A 16,012-nucleotide genomic window follows, 5' to 3' on the forward strand; every position below is an offset into this window, starting at 1 on the left:
CATTGAAAGACCACAGGGAAGTAAAGCAGGAAATACACCAGGCACATAACATAAGCTTTGCAGCATACGGCCGTGTTTTTAGAAGCGTAAATTTACACCAGATGCTGCAAAGTAAACTCCACAGCTGCGTGTTTCTGCTCTGAAAAGAAGTATCGCCACATGGAGACAGCACCAAGAAGAAGGCGCTCCCTTCCCCTCCTCTGGCTGATGAGGTGTTGCGAGTGGAAGCGCAGAGAGCTCAGCGAGAATGGGTGCATCCCATCTTTCTGCAGCGTCATCAGGGTGACGTCTACCACCTTGTTGCTGAACTCAGACTTGACTTTTGGGATACTTTCGGAGGTAAACTTTGACACAGGACGTTGTTTTCCCATTTATTCCCTGCCAAACAGGAGCGTCTGAAATTACAACTGCAATCTAATCTAGACGTCGCGTAGCGCAAATATGCTAGCATTATGCTTCTAGTGTACATTTAGTGACCGATTAAAATGAAAAGCTAAGCGTAGCACTACGTATGCTGCTTTGCTGTGCAGACGCATCCGTTGTGTTTCCTCCTTAACACCTGGTTTAAAAAACAGGACACAACACATCAACTCAGTGTGGACTTTATTTTGAAACTTTTACATACAGTAAGTTAAAAATGGCGTGCTCTTAAAACTCCTAAAAACAATCTGTTAATAAATAACTTGTCAGTGGGCTAATTATTAAAGGAGCAATAAGTAACAATGACTCCTAGTGTTTCAAATCAGAACAACACGACAGCCTATTACGCCGTTTCCTGAACGGGTCTATGGTGTGTTCTGTTCTGGTTCTGGTCCGCTTCTCTTACTGGCGTCCATGTCTGCGCTCTGTGCTGGGAACCCTGGGAACTCTCATATGATTGGCTCAGGAACCAGGAAGTAAACATGAGTTACACTCAGAACCGAAGTCGTTCTGGACAGAACCTCTAGGTTTGAAAGGCGGAAAAATGTGACTAAGACATCGTTGATGGAGAGGACCGATTGTTTCTAGGGAATGATACTTCCGTCCTTCATGACGAATGAGAATTATTTAGGTTGAATTTACAGTAAATTTCTTACTTGTTGCTCCTTTATATCAAAACGTTCACATTTCACACATTTAATATATTCATTAATAATCAATTAAGGTCCTAAATGGGCGCCCCCGTTGTGGGCGTGGCAAATACCTGCAGGCGCAGGGCAACACCGTGTCGGTAGGGTTCATATGTACAGTAGAAGCTGAAAGGGTTTAGTTGAAAAGTCAATGCGCAGCGGCATCACAGCCTGCGACATTTTGCTTCAGTTCCTTTTTGTTTCTATTCTTACGTTTCCGGTCAGAAGCAAATCAGATTGATTTGACAGGTTTCTAGCGATTAGTGTCAGTTTCTTACCTGATGATGTTGGGTCCAACTTCTGGAACTAACTCCAGGGCATTTTATGTTGAACCAGTAATAGTTTTTTTCTGGACATCAAGATCAACTCTATCTACATTTCATCAGTGAAAATAAGTCCTGAAGGGCTGATCAATCTCTGATTCCTTTTTTCACTCTGGAGGTTTCTGTTCATCAAAAACCATCTGCCAACGCATTGGGTGAAATATCTGGAGACATCCGGTCCAATCAGAAGACGACACCAGACTTTTTCATCACTTCCTGTTGCAAGATGTCCTGATAAGCTAACAGATGCGCTACACAAGTCGACTGCTCTGCACAAAGCCTGCCAGACAGAGAGACAGACAGGTGGATGTTAGAGTGAGACGGGAGGAATTGTTTTCTGGAGGTTTCAGAGAAGTCGTCTGCTGGTTAAAACTTCACCAATAACTTATGACCACGACCCAAAACGCTGTTCAATCCAGAGTTAAAACAACAGCCGCAGCATGAAGGTGTCTGTTTCTGCTTTGAACCGCGTTTACCACCAGAATGGTAACCGGTCCACAGAACCAAAACTAGTTTGGTCCAATCAGGACAAAGATCTTATGAAATTAAAAGTTTATTATTCTTCTGCTCCTTTATGGAAGATGAGCGAAGAAACTGTAACTTTTTGATGAGTTCTTCTTTAAACTTTAAAAGTCTGAACATCAACAGCATGAAAGGAGAGACTTTGTCTATGAGCTGATAGGACATTAAAAAAAAAAAAAAAAGGTCCTGACTGAGACCTTCAGGACCAAAAATGATCAGCATCCACAGTTCTTATCAGGAGCAAGGATCTCGCTTTGGACTGAAAGTTGAAAAAGCATCTCAGGTCCCAGACATTAGTCTGATGATGCCAGATCACCCAGAGCCAGATGTCAGCCTCTGCTACCTTTAGCGCTGTTGTCCAGGAAGACTTTGATGTAGGACGTGGGAACATATCCCTCCTCCTCCAGGTTCCTGCGAACTCTGGTCCAACCATCACCTTTATCCTCCTCCACCACCGACAGGAGCTCTCCCTCCACCATCGACAGAGTTCCTTCGTTCTGACCTGCGGGGATCAAAGACAACATATTCAGATCCAAGAAACCAAACCAGGATCGCTCAAAAAAGGGAGAGAGAATCAAAGCCATTTAAAAAAGGGTCAGGCTTTCTTCATCATTTCAATAAAGGGCTTCCTCAACCCCTGAAAGTTCAGTTTTTCCCTCCGTCCCTTCTTCCCGCTCTTGTGTGCTCAGACAACTACGGCTCAGTGCGTGCCCGCCTTCAACGGTGATAAAAAGAATTAATAGAGAAAGCGAATAAGACTAACGGTAAGTAAATAAGTCAAATCATTCGTTTGTAAAGAAGAGGGGGATAAATTAACTGCATCAGTTACTTTTACAGCGACCTTTGGTGTGTTTTTGACCAGTTTTGACAGAGATACGTAGCTAACGTCGTTAGCTGGTGCTTGTGTATGGTTTGTCAATTTTCAGACAATTAAGAGAAAGTCCAGACATCTCTTGTTATTTTAAGAATAAAATTTCAGCAGAAGGAGATAAAGAGATGACAGAGGAGCAACAGAGAAGCAGTGAGGAGGAGGAGGATGGAGGAGAGGAAGAGATAGAGCAGCATGATGGGGACACAGAGCCAGCATTAGTAGAGGACGGTGATGAGGAAAAACATCAGACAGCAGCAGATCAGGGACAGTCAGCACCATCGATCACAGAAGCAGAACTCGGCGAAAGCAGGTGACCATGTGGCCATAATAAAGAAATTAATGAATTGCTTAGATAGTAAAATCATCTGGAGAAATGTGTTTTGTTTAGTGTGTTTCCATTAAATCACAAATCATGACAGAATCACCAAAAGGTTTTTGATATATATATATATATATATATATATATATATATATATATATATATATATATATATACACACACACACACACACACACAAATTATATATATACATTATACATTAAGTCAATTCAATAAAATTACATTTGTATGGCGCCAATTCGTAAAACATGTCATCTCAAGGCACTTTCCAAAGTCAAGTTCAATCAGATTATACAGCATGGGTCAGATAATTATAATATCCAATTAGAATTATTAATTATATTCATAATCAAATAGGTTAAATTGCACAACAAAGCAGTAATGGTTCTGATGCGGTGATGATACTGTAGTAATAATTTATAATAATTATTAATAATAATAAGAATAATTAATAATTTAACTTTATTGATCTCACAATTGAGAAATTCAAACCTGGCGTTAAGCCCCTCCCCCCTAACACCTTAACTATGAGAGGTTAACTCAAACCAGCTTTACATCCAACGGGTCCGAGATTCCTAAGTCTGATGGTTCTTACCCTGTGCACAACTCTGAGGCAATCTCTTTAAGCAGGTGTTGAGAAATATCCATGTAGCTACTCACAGCTCAAATGAGTGCCCCCCCCCCCCCTGCTTCTGACTGAACATTAGTCACCAAGTAGCCTAATCAACCACCAGGACAGCCATCTACAGCTAATGGATCATCCAAACAAAGACAGTACCTTGGAATGGGTACAGAGACTTGCAGGTGCCTATACTCGGTAACGGTTCTTCGTCATCAAAGTCATCATCAAACTCTGAGCTGCGGGACTTGAAGTGAAGTTCTGCTCCTTGGTCCTCAGTGTAGCTGCCATCGGGACTAAAGGGGAGAGAAAAGTTCAGTCTCATCAAAATATCACCATTGTGCCATTTTACTAAGGCATAAGCTTTTAAGCTGGGAAAATGCCATCAAGGATTCAAACTTCTGTCTGTTTTACAAAATCATCCATGGTCCGTCGTCTCCTCCACTCAGTGAGTTTGTAAAGACCAGGAACCCACTGAGGAACACGAGGGTCGGCCAGAGGAGAACGTGTTGTTCCTCTGCGTAAAAGTGCTTTTAGTCAAAGAGCCTTTGCAGACACAGCAGCTCAGGAGTGGAACTCTGTCCCACAGAAGAACTCACAACATACACTCTTTTCAAAAAGCATCTAAAAACTGGCTCATAACACATCAATGTCAGCGTTAATAGAGGGTCTTCCATAACTAAACCATGCTGCCACTTGTGTCTCTGCTGTGTATATATAGTATAATCATTTATTATTATTATTATTATTATTATTATTTTTATTTTTTTTTTTATTTTTTTTTTTTTATTATTATTATTATTTGTATTGTTCACTTTAAAATTCTTACTGTTGTGTTTTTAGGTAGACGATTTTAAGATCTGGACAACAGATGAAAAATAGCCTTTTGGCTAATTCTGGTGCATTTGCAGCAATGCTAATTAATATACACTGTCCCTGTCAAATAAATGAATAAAATAAAAAATAAAATCCATTGCAGCAGCGAGGGAATCCAGACTCATCGTTGGTTGGAATCGATAAGTTGTCCTGATCACCTCTCTCTGCTGGCTGGGCTGCGGTTATTCAGCTGCTTCAAGCTGCTGCTGCCTGGTGTTGTTGCCTGGGAGTTTAACCCACAACCTCCGCTCTGTCTCCTGCTGCTGTGATCAGACAGACCACCATCCGCCTCTGAAAGCCACACCTGCAGACAGAAAAACGCTATTTTCAGATGAAGACGACAACATCACCATGTCACCAGGTGACTATGAACCAGTTCAGGCACTGAATAAATGCCTAGAAGAAATCAATACATGGATGTGCCAAAATTTTCTTCAACTGAATAAAAACAAAACTGAAGTAATAATATTTGGACCAATAGAGGAAAGATCAAAAGTTAGCACACAGCTTCAGTCGCTTCAGCTAAAAACCACTAATCAGGCCCGAAATCTGGGAGTAGTGATGGACTCAGACCTAAACCTTCAAAAGCATCTAAAGACAGTTACAAGGTTGGCTTTCTATCACCTGAAGAACATTTCCAGGATTAAAGGACTGATGTCTCAGCAGGATCTGGAAAAACTAATCGATGCGTTTATATTTAGTAGAACTGATCACTGCAACGGTGTTTTCACAGGTCTGCCTAAAAAGTGGATCAGACAGCTGCAGCTGATCCAGAACGCTGCTGCCCGCGTCCTCACTAAGACTAAGAACGTAGAGAACATGGACCCGGTTCTGAAGTCCTCACTAAGACTAAGAAAGTAGAGAACATGGACCCGGTTCTGAAGTCCTTCCATGGCTCCCTGGATCTCAGAGAATAGACTTTAAAATCCTTCTGTTAGTCTATAAATCCCTGAATGGCTTAGCACCTAAATACATCACAGACTTGTTATCAGCGTATCAACCCTCCAGACCACTCAGGTCTTCTGGCTCCAGCCTGCTCTGCAGAACCAGAACCAGAACTAAACATGGAGAAGCAGCATTTAGTTCCTATGCTCCGTTTATCTGGAACAAACTTCCAGAAAATTGTAAAGGTGCGGAAAGCCTGAGTTCTTTTAAATCAAGATTAAAAACACATCTGTTTAAAATTGCCTTTGACTGTTCTAGTTAAACAGTTTTACTGTTTTTAATGTTCTTTTTTGTTACTACATTCTATCCCTACTTGCTTTTATTCTATTTTCTATCTACATTTTATTATTTTGCTATATCTTAATCATGTAAAGCACTTTGTATTGTCTTGTACTGAATTGTGCTATATAAATAAATTTGCCTTGCCTTGCCTATGTTGTCTAACTAATTATCATTTAACATTTTACTGTATGTGCAAAAGCTTCTGATATATTTTAGTTATTCAAAGGACTAAACGTGTCCCTTCTAAATTGCTGATGGAGTGAAATGTTCTGCCAACATGGCTCCTGTTCTCTTGCTGCTGTCTCCTCTCCACATCTGTCTCCTCTCCACATCTGTCCCTGCAGTGATGGAAGTGGAGACAGCTGCTCCGGTCGACCACTTCAGGCCTGAGGACTCTTTAAATGTCACACTTTCTGGAAACAGCTCGATAGCTGGTGGACAATCTGAGGTTAAATATGAATAAATATTTAACATGTAAGCAGAGACTGTGTTGGCTGCTCAATATATTGAGTTTTTAAAGGTACAAACATATTTTCTAATTAAAGGCAAGTTTATACAGTGGCTGTTGAGGCCAGGTCAATCTTAAGTCTAAAACGGATCACTTCTTTATGTTCCTAAGGATCATTTGACTTACATTTTTATTTTTTTTAGGTTATTTTACATGTCCATATTAACATCATGAGGCTTGAAGTTAAACGTGGCTTCATGACACTTTGAACTCAGTTTAGGGGATTATTTTTAGGCTCAAAAAGGAAACACTATTAAGATGAAGGCTTGGTGTGTATAACCTTATTTTATCATGATCAAATGGTTATCTGTCTTTTTTATAAGCATATACCATGGTTATATACCTTTAGGCAAGGCAAATTTATTTGTATAGCACATTTCAGTACAGAGACAATGCAAAGTGCTTTACATGATTAAAATATAGGAAAATAAAACAGAATAAAAGCAAGCAGGAATAAAATGCAGAAACAAAATAGAACACGGGAGAATAGAAATTAAAAGCAAACAGTTAAAAACAGTTGGACTACAAAGTTGAACTAATGATGTTTCAGTAGAACAGTTTAACTAGAACAGTCAAAGGCAATCTTAAACAAATGTGTTTTTAATCTCGATTTAAAGGAACTCAGGCTTTCCGCACTTTTAGTTTTCTGGGAGTTTGTTCCAGATAATTGTAGCACAGGAACTAAATGCTGCTTCTCCATGTCTGGTTCTGGTTCTGGTTCTGCAGAGCAGGCTGGAGCCAGAAGACCTGAGTGGTCTGGAGGGTTTATACACTGATAACAAGTCTGTGATGTATTTAGGTGCTAAGCCATTCAGGGATTTATAAACTAACAGAAAAATATTTAACCCTAACCCTAAAGATAATTATTGGGAATACAGAGGCAAAGATCGTGCCTTAAAAAAAGCCAGTCTGAATCTGAGAGTCTGGGCAGGGCAAAGCTGCAGCCAGCTGGGCCTTGGGTGCCATTACTTTTAATCTCAGCTCTGATTACCCCGTATGTTCCTAACAGAGCACTTCGCTCTCAGGCTGCAGGTCTGCTGGTGGTTCCTAGAGTCTCTAAAAGTAGAATGGGAGGCAGATCCTTTAGCTATCAGGCTCCTCTCCTGTGGAACCAACTCCCAGTTTTGGTCCGTGAGGCAGACACCCCGTCTACTTTTAAGACTAATCTTAAAACTTTCCTTTGTGACAAAGCTTCTAGTTAGAATGGCTTAGGTTACCCTGACAGTAGAATCCTTCCTGAAAACCTGCAATATTAAATGTTTGCCGTTTTATGAGGACCACTTACCTGGTTTCTCCTCAGTTCCTCTTCAAGTCTCTGCAGGTTGAGCTTCACTTCCTCCAATCGAGGGTCCAAACTTCTGGCATCGCCCATCTGTGGACTTCGTTCATAAACATCCCTCATCTTGAGCAGAGCATCTCTAAAACACAGAAAAGTAAAGTCTGATGGGTCCAGCAGAACCAGAACCTTTCATGACCAACTGAAGTGCTGACAGAAGCTCAAGTACGCAACTCAAGTACGCAGCTTTCTTTAAGAACGTTCTGCCTGTCATAGCGTTTGATTTGACTCAGATAATAAACACGTCCCTTCTGTCAGGAGTTTCCCCCCAGTCCCTAAAAACAGCAATTATCAAACCACTGCTGAAAAAGAACAATTTAGACAAACTACTACTCCAGAACTACAGGCCCATCTCAAACCTCCTTTATCTCCTTTAGTAGATTATTTAAAAAGCTGTTTCAACAATTAAACACCTTCTTAACAATGACCGCCCTTATCAAGGTGTTTATTGACAGCTAACAGGGTTAACTCAGAGGCAACCGGACTTTCTCTCAGTTAAAACATCTCAACACCTGTTCAGGAGTCTTTGTCGGTTCTGGAGGATCGCACTTGAGCAGCCAGTAGTTGGACCCATCCCCCTAGGCTAGCTGAGATGTTTGTGGTATGTTACAATCACGCCACATTTTTATACTTAAAGGAGCAATAGGTAATACTAACACCCGGTGGCTCAAATCTGTACAACAGCCTGCCAGTGACAACAATCTAATATGCCGTTTCTAAATGTGTGTTGTTTTTGTGAAACTCTACTGAGTTTCAACCTCCACAGGACGGGTCTATGATGTATTGTGTTCTGGTCCGCTTCTCTTCCTAGATGCCATGTCTGCAGGCTGCTGCTCTTTAGCCAACATAAAACACCCAATGCTGCGCTCTGAGCTGGGAACCCTGGGAACCCTCATCTGATTGGCTGGCTCAGGAACCAGGAAGTAAACACGGGCTGCTCTCTGAACCGAAGTCGTTCCGGACAGAAGATGCAGACAGACCAGGAGGTTTCAGGCAGGAGTGGATCAGAGACTGATTAGCTGTGACAGCAGGTGGAACTCATTAGGTGACTGTAGGCTGGGAGGAGTAAACGTCCAGGAAGTCCACAAGTCACGATAGCTGCGACTGCACAGCTCTTTTGTGTAGAGATGTCACGTCTTCTGAGATAAAACAGCTGTAAATATTGAAATTAGGCTGAGTTCCCTCGCTAAGGCAGGAGCGTCCAAATTGCGGCCCGGGGGCCATTTGCGGCCTCTGTGCTGATTTTGTGCGGCCCTCCAACTCCATTTTAAGAAAGATTTGGTCCACCAGCAAAGGTGGCTGATACAAATGGCAACGTTTCCTTTTAAATTAGGACAAAATTACTATACACAGGTTCTTACAATTGAAAATGTTAGGTAAAACACAAAGTGATTTAATAACCACACTTTTTACATTGTCTTTAAATTGATAGTCAATAGCACCACATCTATCCAAGCACGTTTTCTCAGACTTTGGTCATGTGACGTCAACGCATGGCGGCTGAATGCGCTGATGGATCGGCCAACGTATCGGCCAATACCGATATGAGATAGAACCTAAATATTGGCCGGCCGATACATCGATCGACCTTTATTTGTCATCAAAGAGAATAGTTTTCAGTCCCATTAAGGAGACCCATTTCCATTTATCACACAAGTGAGAAGAGCCAAACACGGCTCAGTGTGTGTAGGGGGACCTCCGTGTTACCTTTGCTCTCGCTCTCTCTGGATCTCCTGGTTGATGTTGTTTATCCGGCCCAGAAGTTTCTTGCGCCTCTGCTCAGGAGGAAGGTGGCTGCAGTCTGCTAGACTAGATCCCTGCAAAGGGCCAGGAATATTCATGAGGAAATGCACTTAGCATGCATCAGATTTTTGTTGACAAGTGACATACTGACCAGTTTAAGGGACAGCTGTCCAATAAGAGGAGCGCATGAAAAAGGCAAAAGACATTATTCAACTAAGAGCACAAGCTGGGGAACATCATTGATCTACAGCAGTTATGGGTTTTAGAGCAGCTTTAAAGATCAACAGTTTTATTTATTTCACAAAGAATCAGAAGCTTTTCTGAACCAATGTCTGAATCCTGACATGTCCTGAGAATTGACGTAAGAACAAAATAAGACTAAGCTTTAATCACCAAAAACATGGAATTTGACTTCTCTTCCACTTTGCTCTCCATAAAGACATTTTAAAAATAAATTTTAAATAATATATATATATATATATATATGCCCACTTAACATTAAACCTGAGTAAATGCATTGGGAGCAAACGCCACACGGTTCTGGTTGCACATACCCCTCTCTTCAGGCTTCGGAGACACTGCTTCCTGGTTCTGGAGCCAGAGCTCATGAGATCACTGAGCCGCTGCGTGATTGGTTCTCTGGAGCCGGTGGGCGGAGACTGGGAGCTGTTGACCACTTCTCCAGGTGAAGGTGATGTTGGTGGTGGAGGAGGGGGCTGTCTTGGGGATGAGAGGAGATGCAGCAGCTGCAGAGACACAACCGGGCTTTAGTTCAAACAGGGGCCTCATGGTTCTGAAACAAAGTGCAGGTTATGCCTTTCATGGAAACGTTAACCTGACCTTAGCCAGATTGATATCACTCCGCCTAGCTTCACTCACATCTATCTGGGACATCTCCCATAGAGAGTGATTTCTTCAACCAGTTTTATTGTCTAGCCAATCAGGACGCAGGGCTGGAGTTTCATAGATGTGACGTAGTGGAGAAGCGACCGTGAGACTGTTTTGATAGCAATGGCGGCTCGCATGGAGTATGCAAGCGTTAACATTGATGCTGCTATTTCTTCCGTGTTGTCCAATCTACCTAATATTGTTTCATTAAAAGAACATCAGAGAACTCCTCTGAAGGTTTTTGTTGGTGGAAACCATGTTTTCGCCCTTCTCCCGACCGGATTTGGCAAGTTTTGTTTTCCAGGACGCGCCCTGGAGCGGTTAGCGGTTAGTGCTAACTATGTTAGGAGGCCTTTAGTCCTCGACGCAGTCGGCCCGGGATCGACTCCGACCCGCGACGCTTTGCTGCCTGTCTTCCCCCCTCTTCCTGTCAGCTCACTGTCAATAAAACGCGTGCCACTAGAGCCGCAAACACATAAAAAATAAAAAAAAGTTTAGTTTTTTTCCTGCGTCGCTCTCACAGCGTCACGGGTTAGCTTCGGTGTGAGTGGTTGAAATAGCACGTCGACAAAGATGACAGACAAGTGGCTTATCCAATCATATGCAAGAATTTTTGATAAGGCCCAGCCTTCTGAAACGCCATTCCTATGGATCCGTCCCAGATTGATGAGTGGAGCTAGGCGGAGCGAAATACATCTGGCTAGGGTCAGGTTAACGTTTAAATGCCTCAGTAATGAACTGTGTGGAAAGGTAAGCCAACCCAGTCATGGCTGGCTGGCCACACCTGGAGGCCGCCCTTGGAAACCGTTACTGATGTTTAACGAGCTGGATCTTTTTGTGCAGTTTTCCTCATTTAAACATGTTGCACTGGAGGAGCTGAACTAGTTCACCTTGTTTTTCCGGAGGAACGGCCACAGCTTCCTGCTGTGTCTCCGCCCCTCAGCCCTGTTGTCAAGGTAGCTGGATTCAGAGATGCTCCTCCTCATGGTAGCGCTGTAATCTTCAAACTCAACGTCGCCTGGAGGGTCGAAGCCAGACTTGTACACTTCCACCACATGACCGGTGTCCTGCACACAGACACAATGATTACGCCTGTGGAAGGATTCATCAAGCCCAGTTTATCTGCAGCACATTTCAGCAGCTTTACATGATGAAAGCATCATAAACACATTACCAAACATTAAATAATATCAGGTGAAAACATCAATACACATCAACATGGTCAGTGATCCTGTTATTATGGCTGAAAGCAGCTCTGAACAGGACGCTTTCAGCCTGGATCTAAAAGGAAGTTTCTGCTGATTTGAAGTTTGATCCAGATTTGTGGAGCAGAGGAAGTCAATGGATGTCATTGAACATGGAGCACAGAAACCTGACTGACAAAGGAAAAGGTACCTGTTTATGTGTCGAAACAGCTTTTTCAATAACTTCACTGATAAATGGCAGGTTGGAGATTGGCCTGTAATTCTGCAGATGATTTGTCCAGATTGCTTTGTTTAATCACTTCTTTAATAACGGCTGTTTTTGACTATGTGGATCAGATCCACATAGTCAATGACAGGCTGGACTTTTTAAGGAAGGTTGTAGATAAGATATTAAGACATCAGGAGGAGGAGCTTATTACAGTTCTACTTTATATAGACCACAGCTGAAGGATTTCAATGTGAAAAAGAAGGAATTTAAAACATGATATGTCCCATTTAATTAACCAGGTGAAAAACAAGTCAGATGAAAAAGTAAAAAAAAAAAAAGGAGCAAATTATAAATATATAAAAGCAGAAAATAAAGCAGCGGCTCACAGAGTTACACCAAGTCTGTTTCAGTCTGAAGCAACATTAGACTCACTTTCCTGGGCTGGATGCTTTCAGCGGCGTCCATCATGGCATCCAGGCAGCGACTCGCCACAGGAAGAACCTTTCTCTCCGATTCAGCTGAAAGACGCATCGCTTCAGCAATTCGTTCAATCCGCCGCTCCTCCATGTCCTGAATGCGCTGAAAAAGGACCAGACAGAGCAGCTGTATGAGCACAGAGGGTACGATCTGGCATACACTGATCTATGATAGATGTTCTGATACATGCGGATCTGCAGGAAGACATTTCGTTTGTTTTTTTGTTCTCTGTCCTGTTTAATACACAGGATTAATTATATTTTTACTAGATTTGGCAATGATACCACTTGATTGGTTTTTGACCTAAAAGCTTTAATGCTTGTTTATACAAGAACATCTTTAAACCTGACTGATTGGGTGGTTTAGCCCCAGTTACACAATAAGAACCATGTGACGAAATGAAAACATGCTAATCTAATTTAGCAGCCTTTACAACCAGCAAGATCTCATTATTACCCCGTATGCTCTGTTAGGAACATACGGGGTAATCAGAGCTCTGATATATGATGGAGCTTGATTATTAAGGGCTTTATATGTTAGAAGAAGAATTTTAAATTCTATTCTTGATTTAACAGGAAGCCAATGAAGGGAAGCTAAAATTGGAGAAATATGATCCCTCTTGTTGATTTTCATCAGAACTCTTGCTGCAGCATTTTGGATCAGCTGAAGGCTTTGAACTGCATTTTGTGGACTTCCTGATAGTAAAGAATTACAATAGTCCAGCCTTGAAATAACAAATGCATGGACCTAGTTTTTCAGCATCACTCCTGGACAGAATGTTTCTAATTTTGCCGATATTCCTGAGGTGAAAAAAGGAAACTCTGGAAACCTGTTTAATATGGGATTTAAATGACATTGTCTTGGTCAAAAATAACACCAAGAGTTTTTACTTTATTACCAGAGGCCAAGTTAATGCCATCCAGATTAAGTGATTGAGTTAAGAAGTTTATTTTTTGAGGACTCTGGTCCAAAGATTACAACTTCTGTCTTGTCAGAATTTAAATGCAGGAAATTTAAAGTCATCCAGCTTTTGATGTCATCAAGACATGACTGCAGTCGAAGTAACTGATTGGATTCATCAGGATTTATGGATAAATATAGCTGAGTATCATCAGCATAACAGTGGAAATTAATCCCATGCTGTCTGATAATTTTGCCTATCGGAAGCATATATATAGTAAAGAGAATTGGTCCAAGGACTGAACCCTGTGGTACTCCACAGGTGACCCTAGAGTTTGAGGAAGATTTATCATTAACATGAACAAATTGGAATCTGTCTGACAGATAGGATTTAAACCAGCCTAATGCTTTCCCCTTAATCCCTACAGTATGTTCAAGTCTTTGTAGGAGAATATTGTGATCAACTGTGTCAAATGCAGCACTGAGATCTAACAGGACAAGTATAGACACAAGTCCATTATCTGAGGCCATGAGAATATCATTGGTGATGCAGCTCCATGCATGGAGGGGGGGCATGCATGTCCTTCTGGACATTATATATTATATATTGTTGGTATTAAATGGGTTTATGGTTGTATTTACTTTTTTTTTAACGCTTTAAATATTCTAAAAACCCCTACAGCCAGAGAGAGGTGGGTTTACCTGATATATCACTGGTACCAGAGTGCGGTAGTGCTGGTGCTGGTCCTGGTTGAACTGATTTAAACTAGTCACGTATTCTTTCCTAGAATCCTCAGCAGCTTGTTGTTTCTGCTGAGCCGTCTGACGAGCCTGAAGCCAGTCAAAACAAGAACGTTCAATCGTTTTAAGTTTTAATACATGTGAGCTTTCATTTCAGAAACAAAATAAAATGATGTTAACAGGAAGACAGACTTACCTTCAGAGAGCAGCGCTAGACAAAAACACAGACAGGATCAGTTCAGTAGAATCAGAATAACAGATTAAACCACAGCAGCTCCACTGACTCCCTGTTAGACTCAGGATTTAAATCTAAATCCTTCTGGAGACAGTGAAGGCCGTCCACAGCCTCGCTCCCCAACCTTTCTGATCTCCCTCCCACACCCCTAGATCCACCTCCTTCCCTCCTCAGCACCATGAGGAGCAGAACCTTCTCAAACTCTGCATCTCCACCTCTGGATGCATGCTTTACCAGTTCAAGTGTGAACCCTGCATACTCTCTGCAACTACCTGTAACCATTTATGTGTGTTTTATCCTATTTGTCAGTACACTGCTTGCTTTCTACTTGTTCTGATCTGACTGTAACAAATTATGTAACCGATTATTATTAAATAATAACCAAACATAGCAGGTGTGCAGCTAGGCTGAAGGTAACAGGTGAGTTATGGGTAAATCATGTAAATCCAGCTGTGCTGTACAGCTCAGCTGCTCTTGTTGACTAAACCTTGTGTTCAGGTGTGCTGCAGTCACCTTTTCTCCATCCGCCTTGTTGTCCAGGTCAATCCTGTCTGAGATGTGTTGAGCCCGCTCCGCCTCCTTGCAGTCGCGCTCGAATCGGCGCTTGCTCTAAACGGCGCAAACAATCAGTGAAAAAAATCTATGCACTCTTGATGACATACTTTGAATTCAATGAGGAGTAGATGTTGGGTAAAATCCTAATATTGTGGAGGAACGATCTCAAATGAGGAGCTTGTGGAATAGTCGGCCGCAATTAAAACCTCTCTCCCACCTTCACCTTTTAAAACGTACTATTCTGCTTGCTTAATGAAGGGAAAAACATTTTATGAAGAAGAAAATTGGTGAAAAATATCAGGACAGACACGTCGCTAAAGCTAACCTTCACTCAGATCAAGCTAGCATGCGTGCATGAATAGAAAAAATTAAGCTCAGAATTTTTTAGGGATGAAGCTTGTAACAGTGAAACAATTACACAAAACAAGTTATTCTAGATGTAGCGAAAATCCCCAAGAATATACTTAGCTTATTTCTTATTATTAATAGAAACAATTAAGTCTTTTTGTGTTTGTTAATGTATCAAAGAAGTTTAGTCAAGGATTTATTTAGCTTATTACTTTGTTGTTTTTTCCTATGTGTGTAATGTTTTTCTGTTCATGTACAGCACTTTGAATGTCTTGTTACTGAAAAGTGCTTTATAAAAAAAAAACTTGCCTTGTCTAATCAGAGCTCTGATAAATGATGGAGCTTTATTATTAAGGACTTTATACGTGAGAAGGAGAATTTTAGATTCTATTCTTGATTTAAAAGGAAGCTAATGAAGTGATGTGCACACCTACATCGATAGCATCTTCAACCCTGACCTTCCCCAAACAACTCAACCTTGCACATGAAACCACATTTTATTTACACTGCTCATGTTTTTGTATCCTCTTTCAAAATGATTCAATGATTCATGTGAAAACCCCATCTTTGACCAAACAACACATCCCTGAGATGGTTTCATCAAAAGAGAACATATTTTAGATGATTTAAACCCTAAATAGATCATATTCTAATCTTAATACTGGTGGGAGAGGTCAGCTTGTAGATGGAAGGAGTCCTATTACTAGTGGGAGGGGTCAGTAAACATCAGGGGGGCGTGGCCCGCAGGTTACTTACAGATTCCAGCTGCTTCCAAGAGCTTTCTATGTGCTGCTGAGCACGGCGGCCATCTTGGAAATGCTGAAACAAAAACACTTTTGTTAGTATTCACATTTATAAATACTAGGGATTTCTTAGATTGCTCAGTGGGGAACAAAAGCACAACTCCATCAATAGCCCAAAAACTGACTGCTGTCAGCCATCAGCTGTTTGAAGCAGTTCCATTATTTTTCAGGTCATTTA

General features: G+C 41.4%; 1 protein-coding gene across 1 annotated transcript in view; it reads right to left on the bottom strand.

Moving 5' to 3' along the window:
• Positions 1-586: 586 nt before the first annotated feature.
• LOC105917127 (formin-binding protein 1) overlaps positions 587-16,012 on the bottom strand; it is a 31,588-nt gene continuing 16,162 nt past the window's right edge. Inside the window, exons 5-18 of the mRNA XM_036144222.1 lie at positions 15,788-15,850; positions 14,642-14,737; positions 14,090-14,104; positions 13,855-13,983; positions 12,208-12,354; positions 11,253-11,429; positions 10,029-10,220; positions 9,626-9,640; positions 9,439-9,548; positions 7,681-7,813; positions 4,819-4,964; positions 3,944-4,080; positions 2,298-2,456; positions 587-1,712 (exon numbers count right to left, since the gene is read on the bottom strand). Of these exons, the coding sequence (XP_036000115.1) occupies positions 1,684-1,712; positions 2,298-2,456; positions 3,944-4,080; positions 4,819-4,964; positions 7,681-7,813; positions 9,439-9,548; positions 9,626-9,640; positions 10,029-10,220; positions 11,253-11,429; positions 12,208-12,354; positions 13,855-13,983; positions 14,090-14,104; positions 14,642-14,737; positions 15,788-15,850 (1,548 nt within the window). The 3' untranslated portion in view covers positions 587-1,683. The remainder of the gene's footprint in view (positions 1,713-2,297; positions 2,457-3,943; positions 4,081-4,818; positions 4,965-7,680; positions 7,814-9,438; positions 9,549-9,625; positions 9,641-10,028; positions 10,221-11,252; positions 11,430-12,207; positions 12,355-13,854; positions 13,984-14,089; positions 14,105-14,641; positions 14,738-15,787; positions 15,851-16,012) is intronic.

The sequence above is a fragment of the Fundulus heteroclitus genome, chromosome 12 (genome assembly GCF_011125445.2).
Source record: "Fundulus heteroclitus isolate FHET01 chromosome 12, MU-UCD_Fhet_4.1, whole genome shotgun sequence".
NCBI lineage: Eukaryota > Metazoa > Chordata > Actinopteri > Cyprinodontiformes > Fundulidae > Fundulus > Fundulus heteroclitus.